General features: G+C 35.6%; 1 protein-coding gene across 2 annotated transcripts in view; it reads left to right on the plus strand.

Annotated features, from left to right (window-relative positions):
• Positions 1-19,947, plus strand: part of LOC115223468 — a 196,976-nt gene that overhangs the window by 171,830 nt on the left and 5,199 nt on the right. For both annotated transcript variants that reach the window (XM_036512597.1, XM_036512598.1), the window contains exons 27-40: positions 294-407; positions 2,206-2,255; positions 2,740-2,929; positions 4,370-4,641; positions 6,111-6,247; positions 7,922-8,078; positions 8,434-8,535; positions 10,616-10,774; positions 12,321-12,647; positions 13,571-13,699; positions 15,489-15,623; positions 16,908-17,044; positions 17,532-17,745; positions 19,448-19,558. In XM_036512597.1, the coding sequence (XP_036368490.1) occupies positions 294-407; positions 2,206-2,255; positions 2,740-2,929; positions 4,370-4,641; positions 6,111-6,247; positions 7,922-8,078; positions 8,434-8,535; positions 10,616-10,774; positions 12,321-12,647; positions 13,571-13,699; positions 15,489-15,623; positions 16,908-17,044; positions 17,532-17,745; positions 19,448-19,558 (2,234 nt within the window). The remainder of the gene's footprint in view (positions 1-293; positions 408-2,205; positions 2,256-2,739; positions 2,930-4,369; positions 4,642-6,110; positions 6,248-7,921; positions 8,079-8,433; positions 8,536-10,615; positions 10,775-12,320; positions 12,648-13,570; positions 13,700-15,488; positions 15,624-16,907; positions 17,045-17,531; positions 17,746-19,447; positions 19,559-19,947) is intronic.

Raw genomic sequence — 19,947 nt, forward strand, 5'->3', positions numbered from 1 at the left:
ATCATCATCATCATCACTGTCTACATGATTCCTACTATAACTATTATTATAACAATTATTGCTGTGCTTGTTTAATTTGCTGGTTCTCCATAAATAATAATAATAATATAAAAATAAAAACGAAAGTCAGATTGAGTTCCGTTTTCAATTCACCATTCTCATTGTTTTCCTTCTCATTGCTTGGATTTCCCCTGTCTGTTGTTTCTGTTGACAATCTACACATTAATTTTGCCGTTGATATTCTTGTGTTTCTGCTAATTTATCCACTATGCTCTCTTTGCTCTCTTTTGCAGATCATTCAGGAATATTACTGCAGTAGTTACTAGATATCATGCAACATTTGCACATCTCCAGAACAAGTCTACCACAGATTCAATTACCTCAGTTTTTGGTCCAGCAGTTTTAAAGTAAGCCAACCTCAGTTGAAGATTTTGACAGGGCATGGATAGGGTCAAGCAGTGCAAAGTATTGAGCCTGCTGAAGCAGATTGATTCTTCAGCCAGTTGATAAGCTCTTGCTTGCGGGTTCACAGCTGATGCATTCTACTATTAGATAGCCTATGGATGAATTCTTGCTATTGGTCATATGACCTTCAAATACACATGCATATATATTTTGAAAATTCTTCCACATGGTATCACATGGAGATTTTAGGGTTGTTTGTTGCTGGCAATATTGTTATTGTAAACGATTCCATCGTCCAAAGAGCTTTGCAAAATGTTAATTTCTTTTCAAAGATGGAAGAAATAAAAAGATGCAACAATCATAACTTGCTCTATGATAGTCACCATAGGTTTATAAGATATTATAGACTAACAAACTGACACCCCTAAACCACCCCAAGGTAAGGCATGAATCATCTGAACTTTCAGCCTCAGCAACTGAAACTGGACACAACTGGATAGTTCAACATTTCCATATAAATATATAATATATATATATATATATATATATATATATATAATATATATATATATAGTGGAGGCGCAATGGCCCAGTGGTTAGGGCAGCGGACTCGCGGTCATAGGATCGCGGTTTTGATTCCCAGACTGGGCGTTGTGAGTGTTTATTGAGCGAAAACACCTAAAAGCTCCACAAGGCTCCGGCAGGGGATGGTGGTGATCCCTGCTGTACTCTTTCACCACAACTTTCTCTCACTCTTACTTACTGTTTCTGTTGTACCTGTATTTCAAGGGGCCAGCCTTGTCACTCTCTGTGTCACGCTGAATATCCCCGAGAACTACGTTAAGGGTGCACGTGTCTGTGGAGTGCTCAGCCACTTACACGTTAATTTCATGAGCAGGCTGTTCCGTTGATTCGGATCAACCGGAACCCTCATCGTCGAAACCGACAGAGTGCTTCCTATATATATATATATATATTATATATATATATATATATATACATATATATATATATATATCTATATATATATATATATATATAGATATATATATATATATATATAATATATATATATATATATATATACATATATATATATATATACATATATATATATATATATATATATATATATAATATATATATATATATATAGATATATATATATATATATATATATATAGAGAGAGAGAGAGAGAGACACAGGTGTGGATGTGTGGCAAGAAGCTTGCTTCCCAACTACCTAGCTCTGGGTTCAGTCCCACTGTGTGGCACCTTGGGCAAGTGTCTTCTACTATAGCCTGGGGCTGACCAAAGCCTTGTGAGTGGATTTGGTAGACGGAAACTGAAAGAAGCCCATCGTATATATATATGTGTGTGTGTGTATGATGTGTGTGTGTGTGTGTATATGTATGTGTGTGTGTGTGTATGTGTGGGGGTGGGGGTGCGTGTGTCTGTGTTTGTCCCCCACCATCGCTTGACAACCAATGTTGATGTGTTTATGTCCCCATAATTTAACAGTTCAGCAAAAAAGACCGATAAAATAAATACCAGGCTTATAAAGAATAAGTACAGGTGTTGATTTCTTTGACTAAAAAGGTGGTGATCCAACATGGCCACAGTCAAAATGACCAAAACAAGTAAAAGAACAAAAGAATGTATATATATTCTAGAGAAGGAAGGCAGAAGCTTTGCTGAGATTGAGTTGTTGCCATTTTGAAGTTCTTGTGATTATTGTTACTTTGTTTAATGATTCAGATCATTATTGTTTCTTTTATATTCTTTATTTCTGTATTCCAGGAATAACTGTTCAAATTCCCAGGTAATCCGAATCTCCTGCCAGCCAAGATGTGAGTATTTAATGACTTCAAATTTTTTTCTTTTTCTGGGCAACATGAACCTTTTTTTAGGATGTGACTTGTATATATTTTATCGGTTCCTTCAGCTTAAAAATTTTATTCCAATGCTTTTGTGAATTGAAGTGCTTGTTGCCTAAAACTAGCACTCTGAGATTCTGACTGTAATGGAATGAAACTCAGAATATTTCATAGGATTGCAGTACCATCCTGAAAAGACATGATTGCATCCATTTTATAAAATACCAATCCAAAAGTGGAGGTGACCAGCTGATTAAACTATTGGACTACTTCCCAAATCTATTCTTAATTCTTCACCAAATATCTCTGCAAATATTTTATAGTTTTCTGTTTTGCATTGATGAAAATGATTCCTAGTGACTTTTCATTCATTCTCTGCTGCTGGCCAAACTAGTGCAAACCAATTCTATAATTCTTGTCTGTTTCTCATTTGTCAATAATATCTGTTTATTTGCAGCCTGTGGGATTGCTCCATTGTTCAACACATTCTCGAAACATGTATCGTCATATGTTCCAATGATTGTTGGTGGTTCTGATGCAGAACCTGGTAAAATTCCATGGCATGCTTTCCTGTTAATAGGAAAAACTCTTTGCAGTGGTTCCATCATCACAGAGTACTTCATTCTCACAGCTGCACATTGCGTCAGGCAAGTAAATATACTGAAAAATTTCTTCTCACAAAGAACATCAAACTATTTAGTTAATGTTTTATGGATGGATTGAGGTAGAGTTTGTTGCATCAACTTGAATATTAAACCCATGGACTGTTGGTAGACAATAAAATCCTGGTATAGTTTGAAACTCAGTTCTCAAGCAACACTGATTGTAACAAAACTATATTGTTAAAGCTATATGTAAATTTTGAAGTGTGTATAGGTTTAAAATGCATTATATTTAATGTCTACACGTTGTTTGAGTTTTATGAAATGTAAAGGGTAATGATTGAAGACCCCCTTTGGTCATGAATGACCATGAGATTGCACCCAGAAAGTTCCCCTCTGAGGCACAAGTCCAGGCAAGGTTGTTAATGGAAGACCAGCAGTCACCCATGCATACCAGCCTCCCCTCTGCTCACCACTGATGTTATCCGAGGGAAAAGGAAAGGCCAATACAGTGGCACCAGTGACATTGCAACTCATTTCTACAGCTGAGTGAACTGGAGCAACATGACATAAAGTGTCTTGCTCAAGAACACAACACACAGCCCAGTCCAGGAATTGAACTCACAACCTGTTGATTGTGATCCCAATACTCTAACCACTGAGCCATGCACCTTATGAAATGTATACATGTAGTATTAAACAGAACAGATATAGTATGAATGTGATTTTAAAGTTAAATAGTTTAAACATGTGGAAGCTTCTTTCGCAAACTGGAAATAATGTGTTTTGATCTATTAATCACTGGAAGGGAGGCTGTGGTCTTGACTTTTATAAACCCTCCCAAACTAGGAAAATTGATATGACTAATACCCAACCTGAACATCCACCAGCAAAAATGTGGTTGGCAAGGGAATAATGTCTAAATGCTAACAACAAAATAAGTTTTGCCAAAGTTATTCAGAGACCATACAGGGGTGTTAAACCAGGCAGTGTTACACCTTAAAAGTTAAGTGTTCCACCCAAAGTTAGTTTGTAGAAAGAAGATTCTGTGAAGTATACATAAGAAATTTGATACTTCCTAAAAGGAAGTGCATTGAGAGCAAAATGTTTCTAAATACTGGAGAAAAATTACTTTAACCTGAAGTATTAAATGTTGGGCATTAATTTGCATGACAGATGGGGAGGAAGTAGGCTGAAAAAATGATTGGGCATGAAAAGTTAATGTATGCAGGAGAAATAATAGCATTGTTGGTAGCATGTAATGTAAATCAACAAGGAATTAAGAGGGCAAAAGACTATGTTGAAAGTTCTAGGTAGCCATGATAAAGAAAAACATGAGTAAAACTAGTAAGTTCAAAATGTTGTGCGTGGCAAACAAAATAACAAAAAATTAAGATGGATGTGGAAATATTGTCTGTTAGTGTGGGGGAAAATGGAAGCTAAAATGTTGATGTTTATTATGATGGTGATGATATATATTTCCAGTGGATTCAAACCAGAGTCGATAGAAGTTTACCTTGGTGTGTATAATATCTCCAAAATAGAACCTCACCGTGTAGTGAAGAAAGTGCAGCGTATCGTATCACATGACTTCATATGGGTACCAAAGAATGATATTGCACTGCTGCAGCTGGAAACACCAATTCAATTCACTAACTATATACAGCCAATCTGCCTAATTGGCAAAGATGACATTTTCACCTTTGCCTCAAGTTGTCATGCCTCTGGCTTTGGACACACTTCTTCAAAGAATCCTGGTAAGTTATCCATGCTATTCATTCCCACACTTCAACCTTATGTTGTTACTATCTCCTGAAACCAATCCCCAGGCTGATCCTTGTCATTGCTTACCAAACCACACCCTGTTTTATGTCTTCTCAAATCCTTTACTGCCACCTTGCCATATATTCCACTCCTTTATCCTACTACAGTTTTCCTTGCTCTCATCAAACTTCACTTGTTATTGCTCTTCTATATTACACTGCATCTTCACTACTGCTACCATACACTAAATCACCACTCACTAGTTAAAGTTGTTAAAGTGTACAAATTTGACCTATTGAAAGAAATTCTCCAACATTTTCTGCTTAACAGTAAACAAAGTGCTTGGGTCCTTTTAGAAAAAGAATCCAGCTGTATAATATAATTTCTTTCTCAATTTTCACATGAATTTTCTCAGTGATGACAGTAAAAAGAGAAAGAATTTCAAACTCAAGTGTATTGTGTCTCATAACTTTACAAATGAAAGCATTTCAGTTTCACTGATTGTATTCAGCCAATGTAATGAGCTGGCAAAGATGACATTTAGTAGAAGAATGCCACATGTTGGGTTGAAGGAATGTAAAAGGAAAAACTCCAAACCCTACAAAGAATTGTATGCACTGTGTTGAGCATATGTTAAATGTGAAAAACAAGAAATTATTAAGATGAAAATGTTAATCAATTGGAATTTGTTGAAATGTTTAAAATAATTAGGTATAAAATACATGCCTATGAAAGACTTAAATCTAGATCAAGTGCTGCCATAACTAACAGACATCTGAAGTCTGGAAGAGGATTCTTTTTTCAAAATAAACTGCCATCATCTGCTTTATAGATGATTGTTTGATGTATGACCCACAAAGTAAGGCACCAAAAGTGTTATAACACATTTGCTTTTTAAGTGTTTTACTGCACAATTAAAACAAATATTAAAACCATTTTAAAACCGAGATGGATAGAGACATTGCAGTTTGTTGCAGAGAAATGCACTCATGTAATGCATTAAAAAAAAAAGAATACAGTTTTCTAAAAATCCTGCTATCTTTTGACTTGTCTCAAAAACTCATGGAACAATTGTGGATCATACATGGCACAACTGCCAACTATATGTAGCACACCTGTGGAGCACATGTGCCCACCCGTGGGCCATACGAATGCATTGCAACACACTGATTGGAAAATGTCTAATCTATACGTTTAATGTGTGGTGCCCCTAAGCTAAGTGCTTAAATAATTAATAACAATAAATGGAAAAGGATAAATTTCTCAATGGTCAGCATTGTATTTGCTTTCTGTTTGGTGTTGAAGAAGAAAACATGTGGCAACCAACTTTTAAACAACCATTTTTGAAACTTTATTGCATTTGCTTTTTATTTTTAGAATGTTGAATATTTAAAAAAAAAAGTATAATTTGTAGACATTAACTGAATTAGGAAACCTTACCGGAATTTTATCTTTCTTGTAGTTCCTTCTAAAACATTGCAAATGGCCAAAATGTCACTTTGGCAGACTAAGAAGTGTAACAGTACTCATGTTTGGGATGGTCGAATTAAAACTAGCATTTGTGCTGGACATTACTCTGCACAAGTTGCTGTCTGTCTGGTGAGTTGGTTTACATTTTCCAGTATAGATCACACTTCTAATTTATACCTTCTCTATAAATAAGACACATTGTCTAACTACATCAAATACTTTTGATTTGGGCTGTAGTTTGGGGTCGGTCTTGGTTCAAGAATGAGTGCTTAGAGCTCTGTACCAACTTGTTAGGCACTCACAGATTTTAATGCCATTTACAGAAAATAAGTAAGAGATGTGGCATATATTAACTCTAATTTTCCTTTTCTAAAGGTTGTTTCAGGATACATTTAGGGTTTTAACAGGGAATGAGGCACTGGGATGGATCAGATACTGTTTTGTGAATGTTTAAGCTCAACCTGTTCTGGCTGATAACAAGATGTTTTCAGCTAAAGTAAGATAGATTCTGCAAGTTTCAGTGACCAGAATCCATTTCGATAATAAATATATATACCAGACTGTGAACAAGTGAATTCTAGTGTGATATGATAAAAAAAATCTCATAAAACCAAAGATTTCATAAAACCAGAATCTTTAGTTTTAAAAACAAGAAGTTCATCAGTCACTGAATGGATGGCATTCTTGGAAATACACAAGACAATACACGGAAACCATTAGAAATATATATTCTTCCACAAACACACAACCATACCTGCAGTTGATAAAATCTGGCAATCTCTCCTGCTGACCTGTTATTTTATCTACTTTGATTTTAAGGCACAAAACACCCCCTACTAATAAACACATTTCCCTTTCTAATATAAACAAATAAACAATATATAACAGGCGCAGGAGTGGCTGTGTGGTAAGTAGCTTGCTAACCAACCACATGGTTCCGGGTTCAGCCCCACTGCGTGGCATCTTGGGCAAGTGTCTTCAGCTATAGCCCCAGACTGACCAATGCCTTGTGAGTGGATTTGGTAGACGGAAACTGAAAGAAGCCTGTCGTATATATGTATATATATATATAAGTGTGTGTGTATATGTTTGTGTGTCTGTGTTTGTCCCCCTAGCATTGCTTGACAACCGATGCTGGTGTGTTTACGTCCCCGTCACTTAGCGGTTCGGCAAAAGAGACCAAAAGAATAAGTACTGGGCTTACAAAGAATAAGTCCTGGGGTCGATTTGCTCGACTAAAGGCGGTGCTCCAGCATGGCCGCAGTCAAATGACTGAAACAGGTAAAAGAGTAAAGAGTAAAGAGAAACAGTATATCATACACAAAAAAAGCACAACATATTAAAAAGGCCATCAAATCTTGAGCTTACTCAGCTATTTACTATGGGAAACAAAAGAATATTATTCCAATTGGTGTGACCATTAGCTGAAGATGTAAAATTTAGCGGAGAAGATGTCTGAAGAATACTAAAAGATTGAACGGTCACTGAACGTTCCCTGATCTGTTGCTTGATTAATTGTTTCAGGTTCCATTCTGGGATTTCAGAAACTACTGAAGAAGTTCCTATTAATAAAACAGTTATAAAGTTATGCTGAAGTATTTTTGCAAGTCATTTATTACTATAATGACTGTTGGAATGTTGGTAGCATATACCAGATGTAGCTCATCCAATTAACTGTGGGGAATATTCTCAGGTTGATGGTTATAACTGTGGTAATTGTTATGATTTTCTGATGGTGATTGGTAAATATATTGGTGCCCATGATAATTAGTATTGGTAATTAAATGTGACATATTGTTCCAGGGTGACAGCGGAGGGCCTCTTTGGTGTGAAGATGAATTTGGACTTGCAAAGCTAGTGGGAATCACTAGTTTCGTTGCTGATACTTGTGACAAACCTGGAAAACCTGGCGTGTTTACTGATGTCAAACTATACTTACCATGGATTGAGGAGAAAACTGGTATGTAGCATTGCAAACTGCTCTTACAGAATTTAAATAATGTGAATAAATTGGCTTAAGTTTTCTTTCAGAATAAAGATTTAGCAAATACTCACACACTTATTCATGTGAGAAGAGATCCAGAGGAGAAGAATTATTGAATCATTTGATAGTTATATCTCATTAAAATAGTCTGTGGTGTACAAACAATGCTTTTCTTAATTATAATGTACAGTAATAAACTGCCTTTCTCATTGACAATATCCTGTGGGCTAGTTTCTACAGACATAGATACATTTTCTCTCTTCTTTTCTCTCCCCACCAGGGAAATGTATCACCATTAATTTTATAACAATGTGTATTTTTGATATTTCAGCTTGTGCATTTAAATGTAGGGACCATTCTTGTTTGTTTGACAAAGCCCTTGTTTGTGACAGAAAACCTGATTGTCCAGATAAGAGTGATGAAGATATTTGTGGTAAGCACAATATACACATGTAAATTTCTAAAAGCTATGTGTGTGTGTGGTGTGTGTGTGTGTGTGTGTGTATATCTATAAGCATTGATTATGTCCTCTTCAAATTTGTTTAGAGTCCACGCTTTGCAACCATAAATGCCTGTTGGACCAATGAATGCCTTGCTTTTAACTTAGGACACCTTTTGCTGCTCCAGATATTATTAATTGAGTACTGTTTCCACATTAGTCTTGTTTTTCTCTTTGGTTTATCTGAAAAACTGGTCTTAATTAAGATCAATCTCTATACCCATTCCCATTAAATAGATTCAGTCATCTAGCCACAACTTGGGAAATCGATGTTGAGGGATGATAATGATTGAACCAGTTCTTATTTGGATTTTTTTTTATGGAAAGAATTTTGGTTCTTTGCTATTCTTAACCTGTACTTAGCTCTTCCGATTGTCAAGAGGCTTTTTCCTTTTGTGAAAATTCCTGTTTGTTTGAGCAGAGACTTTTTCATAAGTGATCTATTGATCTCTGTTTATTAATTTTGCTCTGATCATTATTTCTTCTGTTTTCTTTATTATTTACGATCGATTTTTCTTCAATATTGGTTTCTGCTAGTCCAATGTTTTGTGTGATTTTTACTGTTTATTATTAAGTCTTTTAGTATATTTTAGTTCCAACTTACTGTTTGCAGGTTTATTTCCATGGAAATGTCTTTTGAGATTTTATTATTCATCATATTTTTTTGGTGCATTTTACTGCAATTTCCAGAATTTTTCTGTGGTAATTTAATTATATTTTGAGGGTCTATTTTTTGATACATTTGTTATTTAATCTGCGACAACTTCTTTTTGTATTTCATGCATTCTGTTGTGTTGCTTTTATTGGTTTCAGGCAGTTTTCCATTTTTTTTCTTTAGCTATTACTTATTTTGTTTTATTTTATGTACATTTTATATGAATTGTTCTTTTTGTTTCTCTGATTGCTTCTCCATGCACAATAAATCTTCATGCAGGAGTGGCTGTGTGGTAAGTAGCTTGTTTACCAACCACATGGTTCCGGGTTCAGTCCCACTGCGTGGCACCTTGGGCAAGTGTCTTCTATTATAGCCTCGGGCTGACCGCCTTGTGAGTGGATTTGGTAGACGGAAACTGAAAGAAGCCCATCGTATATATGTATATATATATATATATGTGTGTGTGTGTTTGTGTGTCTGTGTTTGTCCGCCTAGCATTGCTTGACAACCAATGCTGGTGTATTTATGTCCCCATTACTTAGCGGTTCGGCAAAAGAGACCGATAGAATAAGTACTGGGCTTACAAAATGAATAAGTCCCGGGGTCGAGTTGCTCGATTAAAGGTGGTGCTCCAGCATGGCCACAGTCAAATGACTGAAACAAGTAAAAGAGTAAAGAGAGTATGTGGTTTCTTCTGTTTTCCCTCTTCCCTGTAACTTATACATCTGCTTTATGTTACTCTTGTGTGCTGAATACACTTGACTTTTAATTGACTCTAGTATAGATGAATAACGTATGATGTTTCAAGTCATTGTAGGGTGATGAGCTGGTAGAACCATTAGCTTGCCAAGCAAATTGCATAGCAGCATTTTGTCCATCCTTATGTCCTGAATTCCGCTGAGGTTGACTTTGTCTTTCATCCTTCTGGGGTCAATAAAATCAGTTGGCAAGCTGGCTGAATTATTTGAACATTAGACAAAATGCTTTATGTTCTGAGTTCGAATGCTGCTGTGATTGACTTTGCTTTTCATCCTTTCTGGGTCATTAAAATAAGTACCAGTTGAACACTGGGGTAATTGACTAGCCCCCCCCCCTCCTCCCACCTAAAATTGCTGGTCTTCTACCAATGTTTGAAACTATTACTAGTGGTGGTGTTAGTAGTCATGTAGCATGAATTTCATTAAGGATGGTACAATGGAATAACAGTATACGATATAATGTCATTGATGATGGAATAACAACCATCATCTGCTTTTCCTAGAAACTTCTCATGATCATAAAGTGCTTTTCTTATTGTTTTAATTAATTAACGAATTGCTTATTGTTATCTCTCATTCACTCTCTCTCTCTCTCTCACAGAAAAATCTGTCAATTGTACATTTGATGACAAGTTTTTATGTGGCTACAACATGACAGACCAATGGCTCTGGAGTGGTTCCCGTATGGACGACAGCACAGTCAACTTCAAACACAGCAGAGAATTCCCTCAATTTGATCACACCCACGGTGGACCTCCAGGTCAGTCTTCTAATTTCTTGGTCTATGACAAACAGAAAACCCTTTTCTCTCTTTCTCCATTTATTTCTCACAGCAAAACATTGCAGGTGTTTTGATTTTTCAAACAAAACTCAAAGCCATTTGAAACTCTGAAGGGGCCTAATAAGTATGAAATATGTGTGAAGTTGTCGTTATATCTAACAAAGATCCAACTCACACTTTATTAAACTGTCAAGTTTTGATGCACTCTCTTATCATTAGCACTAATGAATTTCCTTCTCATTAGGCAATTACACACCTACACGTTTACACTACATCTCCATACTTATTGCTGCGATATTCACTAACTGGTATAATCATCACATCACAACGACTAACCTGCTTCTGTATTGTACTGATGATAGTATCACATAGTTTCTTTTAAATGTGTGGCAACAAGAAACATGAATCTGTCTATAGAAAATATATACATCATGTAGATAACTTACCCTACTTTTATATATATGCTATATATATATATATATTTAGTTAATCCAAACATGAAAACACAAAGAGAAAACACAACAACGCGAGGACGTGGAACAAATATAGTATTATTGGACGCTCAGGCAGGAAGGGAAGAAGGAGGGTTTAATGTTTCGAGCGGAGCTCTTCGTCAGAAACATAGGAAAAGGAAAGATCCAGAGAAGGGAAGATGGAGGAAAAAAAATTGCCAATGGTACACACGCGGTCACATTTTGAATCCTTAAGAAAATTCATCGCAGTGGCGCGTGAGAGGCATGAAGTGGAGTCCCCTACTGAGGAGAGAGTGCTCGGCAGCAGAGACGGGGAGATTGGAGGGTATAGTGACAATTTAGACGTTATATATCTTTATGTTATATATATATCACTGTCTAGTTTTATGTTTTTTTTTGCCTTATTTACTATCATTCCAAAAATATTGAACAATTCAATCTGATGTTTATTTGGAGTTTATCCTTCTTATAGCTTAATGACAGTGAAAAACCTTATCATGCCACAGTATAAATTTGTAGAATCAGGTATCTAGTTTATGTTTTAAAAAATATATATATAATATCATTGTCATCATCATCATCATCATTATTATTATTAAGCTGACAAAATCAGGTTCTAAGTTCAAGTGCCACTGAGGTCGGCTTTGCCGTTCATCCTTTCAGAGTTGATAAATTAAGTACCAGTTACACACTGGGGTCGATGTAATTAACTCATCCCCTCCCATCAAAATTGTACCTACAGTAGAAAGGATCATTATTATTATTATTAAGGCTGGGAGCTGGTAGAATTGTTAGTGTACTGAATCAAATGCTTTGTGGCAATTTGTCCATCTTTACATTCTGAGTTCAGATGCCACTGGGGTCTACTTTGCCTTTCCTACTTTGGGGGTTGATGAAATAAGTATCAATCGAGTAGTGGGGTCGATGTAATTGACTAGTCTCTTCCCCCAAAATTTCAAACCTTGTACCTATTGTAGAAAAGATGATGATGGTGATTATTATTATTATTATTATTATTATTATTATTATTATTATTATATTTTCTTCTCTAGGTCGTTATATCTGTGGTCATTCAAAATATTCAGTTATGGAAACACCTGTCTTTGAGGCTAATAAGGCAATGTGCTTACGGTTTTTTTATCAACTCTGGGGAAAAGGTACTTCTGAACTGCAAGTTTTGTTGGTCAATGAAATTACACTGAACATCACAGAGTTGTTAACACTGACTGAAAACTCTCACCAGGACTCTTGGCAAATGGCAAGTCACACTTTCAAAGTTGTTGGAAACTTCAGTCTGAAATTTGTTCTCAGAAGCTCTGACATGAATGGTATGGCCATTGATGATGTTTTAGTATCTCCTGATGCATGTTCAGACACAAGTAAGTGGTTCTTAATATTGAATATTTTCTCTTTTTTCCTCTGATATTTTAGAACAGAAGGACACTTTGCAGATAATTTGTTGATTTGTATTGCTTTTTAAAGTTTCTCCAGTTTTGTGTTAAATTGTTATTTAATTGGATTTCCTTTTTAATCACCATCAGAATAGCTAACATTTTTCCTTAATTATTTACCATTAATAATGTGTCTACGCACCATAATTTCTGTTTTCTTTCTTGTAAATGGGACAGAAATAGTCAAGTGGATGTTAGCCTATTTAATTTATGACTACAAAAGGTCTGATCAAAAAGTATAAAAAAAAACTATGACACATATCAATTCAGCATCTCATCTGTAAGTCCCCCTCTGAAGCCACACAACTATATTCAGCATCATCATTTCCATTGATGCAAACATTCCTGGAATTCCTCTTTTGGGAGAGTGAACAGATGCCTTGTCACATTCTCTTGGATTTCCTTCACATTTTGAAAATCTTGTTCCTTTCAAGAAGGACGTGATTTTCAGAAAGATTCTTGGCTGTAATAACCTTCAACCTGTGTCTCTTTCCATGCATGCACTTATACACACACACACACACACATTTGTGCATATTTTCTCTGCCAAGATCACTGATGGAACCTCTGTGGTGTGGTGAGACAATCACACCCTACACACTTTACTTCCAAGCACTGCTATAAACAGTGGAAGCAAATGAGAACATTATGTCTTAGCACACACCACAGAGCTGAAGGTCAATCTGTGCCAAGTGGTTTCACTCTGTTGCCATAGTAACATTCCCTCATACTTTTCACTCAGATTTTGTACTTGAATTCCATTTCGAAACTGATAAAAAGTTACCAATTGATATCCCATGTTTTTATTGTCTCTCACACACTTTTTTCACTGTGATTTTCTCTTTCTGTAGGTTGTCTCCAGAATGAGATCTCTTGCTATCAAGAGAAAGATGACAATGCTCTGTGTCTACGAAATGAAACCAAATGTAATATCCTGAATCATTGCAGAAAAACATCAAGTGATGAAATCAATTGTACAGGTAAAAGAAAAAAAAAATCTGAATTTATTTGTGTTTGTAGGGATATACACATTTCTCTTAAAGCTGTCTGATGTCAAGGTAAATACATCTTAGTGTGCATGTAAACAAAACACACTTGTCATATAATTCATTAATACATACACATATAAAAATACTTTAGTCCTTCAATACTCTGACATAAGTACCTACAAACACAATCTTTATTTGACTAAATATCCAACTTCTCTGTATTACCCTGTTCATAGATAAAACATTCTGTTCAAGCTAATACAACTAGTTTGTAACAAACCCAGGTGCCAAAAAAATACCCAACATCACAGTTAATTGATCAGAGGATCCACTTGCTTCTTCCTGAATTATGAATTAAACAAGATAATATTTATTCATCTTACAGACTAGATAGTCAATTATTCGATCTTTCATGATCAGAGGCTTCCATCAATGAATGATTAATCCAAAAAAATTTAGGTGTAGGAGAATTGTGTGACATTCATAGTTTTTCCTTTGTGAAAGTTCTATTGTCAGAAACCAAACATGGAACCTAGAAATCCTACACTGACTGCTTTCTCTTTCTGCTGCTGTCTGAAATTCATGCATCAATGCTTATAATTTTCATAAACTGACTTATAACATGCAGCCAACCAGCAGCAGAACCCTTCTTTGCCCTGGTTTATTTAATGCCTAATCCCCATATTTTGGACAAATTGTCTTAAAAAGATGTTGACAATATTCAGTTATTTTTTATCTTCTATTTGTTTCAGTCATTAGACCGTGGCCATGCTGGGGCACCATTTTGAATTTTAGTCAAGCAAATCCACCTCAGTAATTACCGATAGCAGTAGTCAACTGGTAGTGGGGAATAAAAGCACACTCACACATATATACAACAGGCTTCTTTCAGTTTCTGTGTTCCAAATCCACTGACATGGTTTTGGTTGGCCTGAGGCTATAGTAGAGACACTTGCTCAAGGTGCCACCCAGTAGAACTGAATCTAAAACCATGTGGTTGGGCAGTAAACTTCTTACCTCACAGCTTCACCTGCAACTGCGAGTGTCGAGTTACTCAGGATTGTTGCATGCAAGTAATTTAGAAGATGGCTCAAGTTGAACCTCAAAAAAATAAACACATACATACAGCCCTAAAACATCACTTAATCTACAATCTTCTCCTTGAAATTATCTGGCTTATATACAAAATGTCACTTACATCGATGTGAAACTGTGACCTACAACTTAGAAAATATTTACACTTATCTTCTGTGTATTAAGATATTTCCACTTTACATGTTCAACAGTGTTTTGTTACTGTTGTTGTTTTGAACAGACCAATGACCAAAAGTATTTTAGCCATGACCATCCAGTCAATTTTTCAGGGCAAGTGTAAAATGAATTACCTAATTCATTGTGTCCATTTTCTTAAAGGTGGTTTTGTGTAGTTGGAGGGAGATGTGTATACCATTTCTAGCAGGTCAAGTAACTGAAGGCTCCTTCAGTCAATATTAATGGGTGGCAATCAACCTATTGATCTTTTCCCAATAATTCACTAAACTAAGGTAATGTAGAATAAATTATTTTGCTTAGAAGTGTAAGGAAACACCTGCTCTGGATTTGAATTCAAGTCTCATAAATAGAATGTCCAGTATCCCTCTCTGTCCCTGCAGCCATTTGACTCTCCACCACATCCTTTTATCAGTCTATAATACTAAGTTAAATGGTTTTTCAAGAATATTTTATATGTTGTTTTGATTTAATTTGTTTACTTTTTTTTTTTGTTTCTTACCTTCATTAGATTCCTCCTATCATTGCAACTTTAGCGATGGAGTGTTGTGTGGAATTGCGGAATCACCAGAGGCAGACTACAGTTGGATCTTTGTACCTGCCAGTTTTATCGAGACACTTGATCATACATCAAAAGCAAGCTCAGGTAAGTGAAAGGGCTATATTTTGCACCTATTTCTTAAATGACAACACAGGTGTTGGATTGGTTTTAAAATGGGAGAATTTCCATGTGGTTCCAATAAAAAGCCAAACAAAAGTTTTACAAACTCCATTTACCTTTCCTACTTAATAGTAATTGTAAGTTTTTACCTGTTAACTATGAAGCTAAATGGAGACAGAAAAGTAAAGAGCATTTCTTGTTTTTATTTAACTTGCTTTAGAATGCCTTTGAGAAAGTTTTGAATAAGGAAAAGCAGAGGTCACTAGTTTAATATCTTAACCTCTATTTAGGGCTGTGTAAATAGAGTTATAACCCCTGGGCAATGCACTGGAATCACAGCAAATTTAGATAAGCATTGGTATCCTAGTGTGACAATGTGTTAAGATGACACAGCCTCTCATTCGCTATATGAAGAGAGAAATGTTAATGAGGTGTGTTAATTGCATGTAATTGTTACATGTAATTGTTACATGTAATTGTTACATGTAATTGTTACGTCCAACCCATGCTAGCATGGAGAACGGACGTTAAACGACGATGATGATGATGTTAAGTAGAGGATCAGACTAGTTTTCTTTACTGTGTCTGAGTTCAAGACCTATAGAGAAGGACTTTGTCTTCTATTTTTTTTTAGTCATTAAAATAAGTATTGGGTAATATACAGGGGTTAATTCAATCAAATTTATTCTTCTCCTTTGAAAATATACCTTGTACTTTGCTGCCACAAATCCCTATCATGTGTGTGTGTGTGCATGTATATATACTTAGAAGGTTGTTTGTTACCGTGCTTTATAGTGCTTTATAAATGCCAAACCAATGATCACTCTCTGACTGACCATAAACAGATCTACCTCTGGCCAACATATCTGAATAGTCACCTGCATAGTTAAGCACTTTACAGGTGTAAAACCAATGGTCATTCTCTAAATAGTGAAAGTGAAAGGATGCCATCAATAAATGATGAATTACAATCGCAATTCTTATAAAAATCCTGGTCAGCTTTAGTACAACCAAATGATACGCTTTCTTGCATTGTAGTGTAGAAAGTTATATAAATATTCTGTTTTGCCTCCAACACCCAAAATTATTGTCATCAGAATAGTCTGAATGTCCAGTCAGCCGTGTCAATTCATCATCGTCCAAACAGCAAACCCAGTCATCTCTTTCTGATAGTTATAACATTGTCATTCACTTTGTTTTCTATTTGCCCTTACTCAAGCTGTGTTGAACCAATTGATAACAAACTGACATTTTTGTCTTCTTTTGTAGGTATGTTGGCTTATGCCCCAACACATTATGAAACCTTAGAACCATGGACACAAAGAATGGTATTAAATCTGAGACAAGACAACATACCTCACTGTCTTAATTTTTATCTCAAGTATGAATCAACTGCAAATATGCAGGTAAATAAAGGACTTGCCCTGTCTTTGACTCTAATTTATGTATGAAACAATTCTAAACATTTATATTTCTTTGTTTTAATATAACCACTTCACTGTTCAGAGCAGAACTAGCTTGATTTTAAAACAGCTGTGACTCTACACTAGAAGCATTCAAGGCCTTTGTGACACACTTTTCTAAGGAAATGAAATTTTCTCTTGTGTTGTTTACAATGACAAAAGGATGTTTAATGATTCACTTCAACCTCCTCATTATGGTTACCTTTCTGATGGTTTGTTCATGAACGAATGTTAATTACTTGTAGGTACACCATATTTCGTTATACGACCAAGTCTTGTCGTATGTGCTTAGGAATTGATAAATCATCATCTTCATCATCTTCATCATCTTCATCTTTCTCCCCATTTTTATATCAAAGATTTCCAATGCCAACTTATTGATCCCTAAAAGCTGCACACATCTAACCCTCATGTTTACACTTTTTGATAGGTAAGTGTCAGGAATCAATCAGAAAAATTAATTCTGTGGACCTACAACAAAACATCGATTGTTAAGTGGTCAAAAATACAACTGACATTACCATCTGTTGGTCAAGAAACAGAGCTTTATTTTGATGTGATAGGCAAGGTACTAGACTCCTCAACAAAGCGCCGAGTTATGGTTGATGATATCAGTATTGAAAGAGGTACCTGCAAAAATCTTAGTAAGTATTTCTTCCTCTTAAAAGTATTCCTTCTCTCAATTGAGCATATAAAATGTATTTTCTATTTTGAAAAGCTTTTGAACCAAAAAAACAGTGGCTGATCCAGTGCTAAGCCAGCTCAGTATTAACCAGCAAGACATTTGGGTGGTGAGAGGACATGTTAGATAATGTAGTCCTAGATATATTGTGCTTGAAAAAAAAAAAAAAAAGATGGTATGGTCATTGCCAGAATAGCTTTGATGAGAAGTTTTTCTGTAGTGGCACTGATTTGTTGTTAAACATGAAAAAATGACCTCAGTTTGTACTGCAGTGGCAGCAGCAGCAGCAGCAGTGGCAGCAGTGGCAGCAGTGGCAGCAGTGGCAGCAGAAGCACCAGCAGCAGCATATTCCATAATAATCAAATAAAATATCTCATAGTGAAAAATAATGTTGGTGCACATCACAAGTATTCATGAGTTTTAAGAACTTGTTGCTCTCAATATATCACTTTGGGTCTTCCCTCCAGCTAATCAAAGTCTTGTTACTTATGCTTAATTCTGCCTTTGCCATTTTGATAAATAACTTCCAATCAGAGGTAATGATAATTTCGTTAGTAAGACAGTGATACAGTGTAAATTAGAGAGATCCACCTAACTGTCTTTCCTTCAAATTCATATTCGTATAGTGTTATAAATTAAGATACATCCAAATTAGAAACGACTGCATTAAATTTTTCAACCTAAAAGTAACATATCCCCAATAGTTTCAATGTTCTATCCTCAGGTGTTGTTTGCTCACCAATTCTGCAAAGATTTTGATAACTTTGTTCAACCATGTTCTAAACATGCTGAAGTAATTCTAATGTTTTGGAATATATGCTTGGGTATATATATTGGAGAAGTTCTTAAGCAGATCAGGCCGAAAATGTCGCTAGAAGCTAGGATCACCAAGCATAGATTGGCATATTTTGGTCATATTATGCGGAGAAAATCCCTGGAGAAGGACATCATGCTCGGAATGGTCAGTGGCAAGAGAGGAAGAGGCCGACCAAGAACCTGCCGACTGGACACCATCAAGAGTGATACCGGAATAGACATAGCCAATCTGAAAGAAGTGGCCCAGGATAGAACTGACTGGAGGGCACTGATCCATTGAGTAAATGAGAGTCGACTTTGACTGAGCGGATAGATAGATATATCTAATCCAATCGAACAATAGGCTCATAGTTTTAATCACTCACATTTTATTCTAAAACAATCATTCTATGGATAATAAACAGATTCTAATACATGAAGCAATATTCTTATTATCCAAATCCGAATTCTTACACAATATGCGCATTCCTCGGATAATAAATCCAGCATGTTGTAGTGGGAGCACTGTTAAAAGTTTTAACACATCACAGTGCAGGAGATATTGAAGGCTCTTTTTTTAAGTACTAATTTTAAAAGTATATATGAGAAACTAATTAACAACATACTCCAGTGTATACTTAAATCCCTTCAAGGTAATGTTTTCTGCTAATCTATTTAGGATCAAGAAAAGAAACACCAGTGAAAGGCTGAAAGGTTTAATTAGGATTTTTATTTGTGGTGGATGTTTGACCCATGCCAGGCTACCAAGAATTATTGAGTTATACCAATGACAAAAACAAACACAAATATATTCAACATCACCTCTCATACAACGAAGAACCTTCATCGTTTCATTTATTTTTTTTCAGCTTGTGAACCAGATTGGTTGCCTTGTAAATCTGGAGATATGTGCTACCATTCATCTAAGCAGTGTGACCGTGTTATTGATTGCCTTGATTCCAGTGATGAGAAAAAATGCAGTAAGTTTTTGCCATTTAGATACATCTAGAAAAACGCATGTTTGTGTTTGTATCTAACCAAGTGTATTCAATTCAATTTTGTTGCAGCAAGACAACATCGTTTGTTTCAGATCAAATGTTTTATATTTTGGAGGTCATCATCATCATCACTTTTACATCCACTTGTTCTGCTCTGATTTTGTTGGATGAACCTTCTTGATGTAGTATTCTGCAGCCAGATGCTATTCCTGATATCAATCACTAATTGCTTTTGAGGAGATACTTTATTCCATGCATAGGACTGCTGGGTGGCAGTGTAAACAAGTATTGTCATAAATAGTGGCAATACTACAATAATTGGCAATGAGTAACTACGTTACAACAGAACCTAAGGTTCACGCTAGCTTTGC

The sequence above is a fragment of the Octopus sinensis genome, linkage group LG23, assembly GCF_006345805.1.
Source record: "Octopus sinensis linkage group LG23, ASM634580v1, whole genome shotgun sequence".
Taxonomy (NCBI): domain Eukaryota; kingdom Metazoa; phylum Mollusca; class Cephalopoda; order Octopoda; family Octopodidae; genus Octopus; species Octopus sinensis.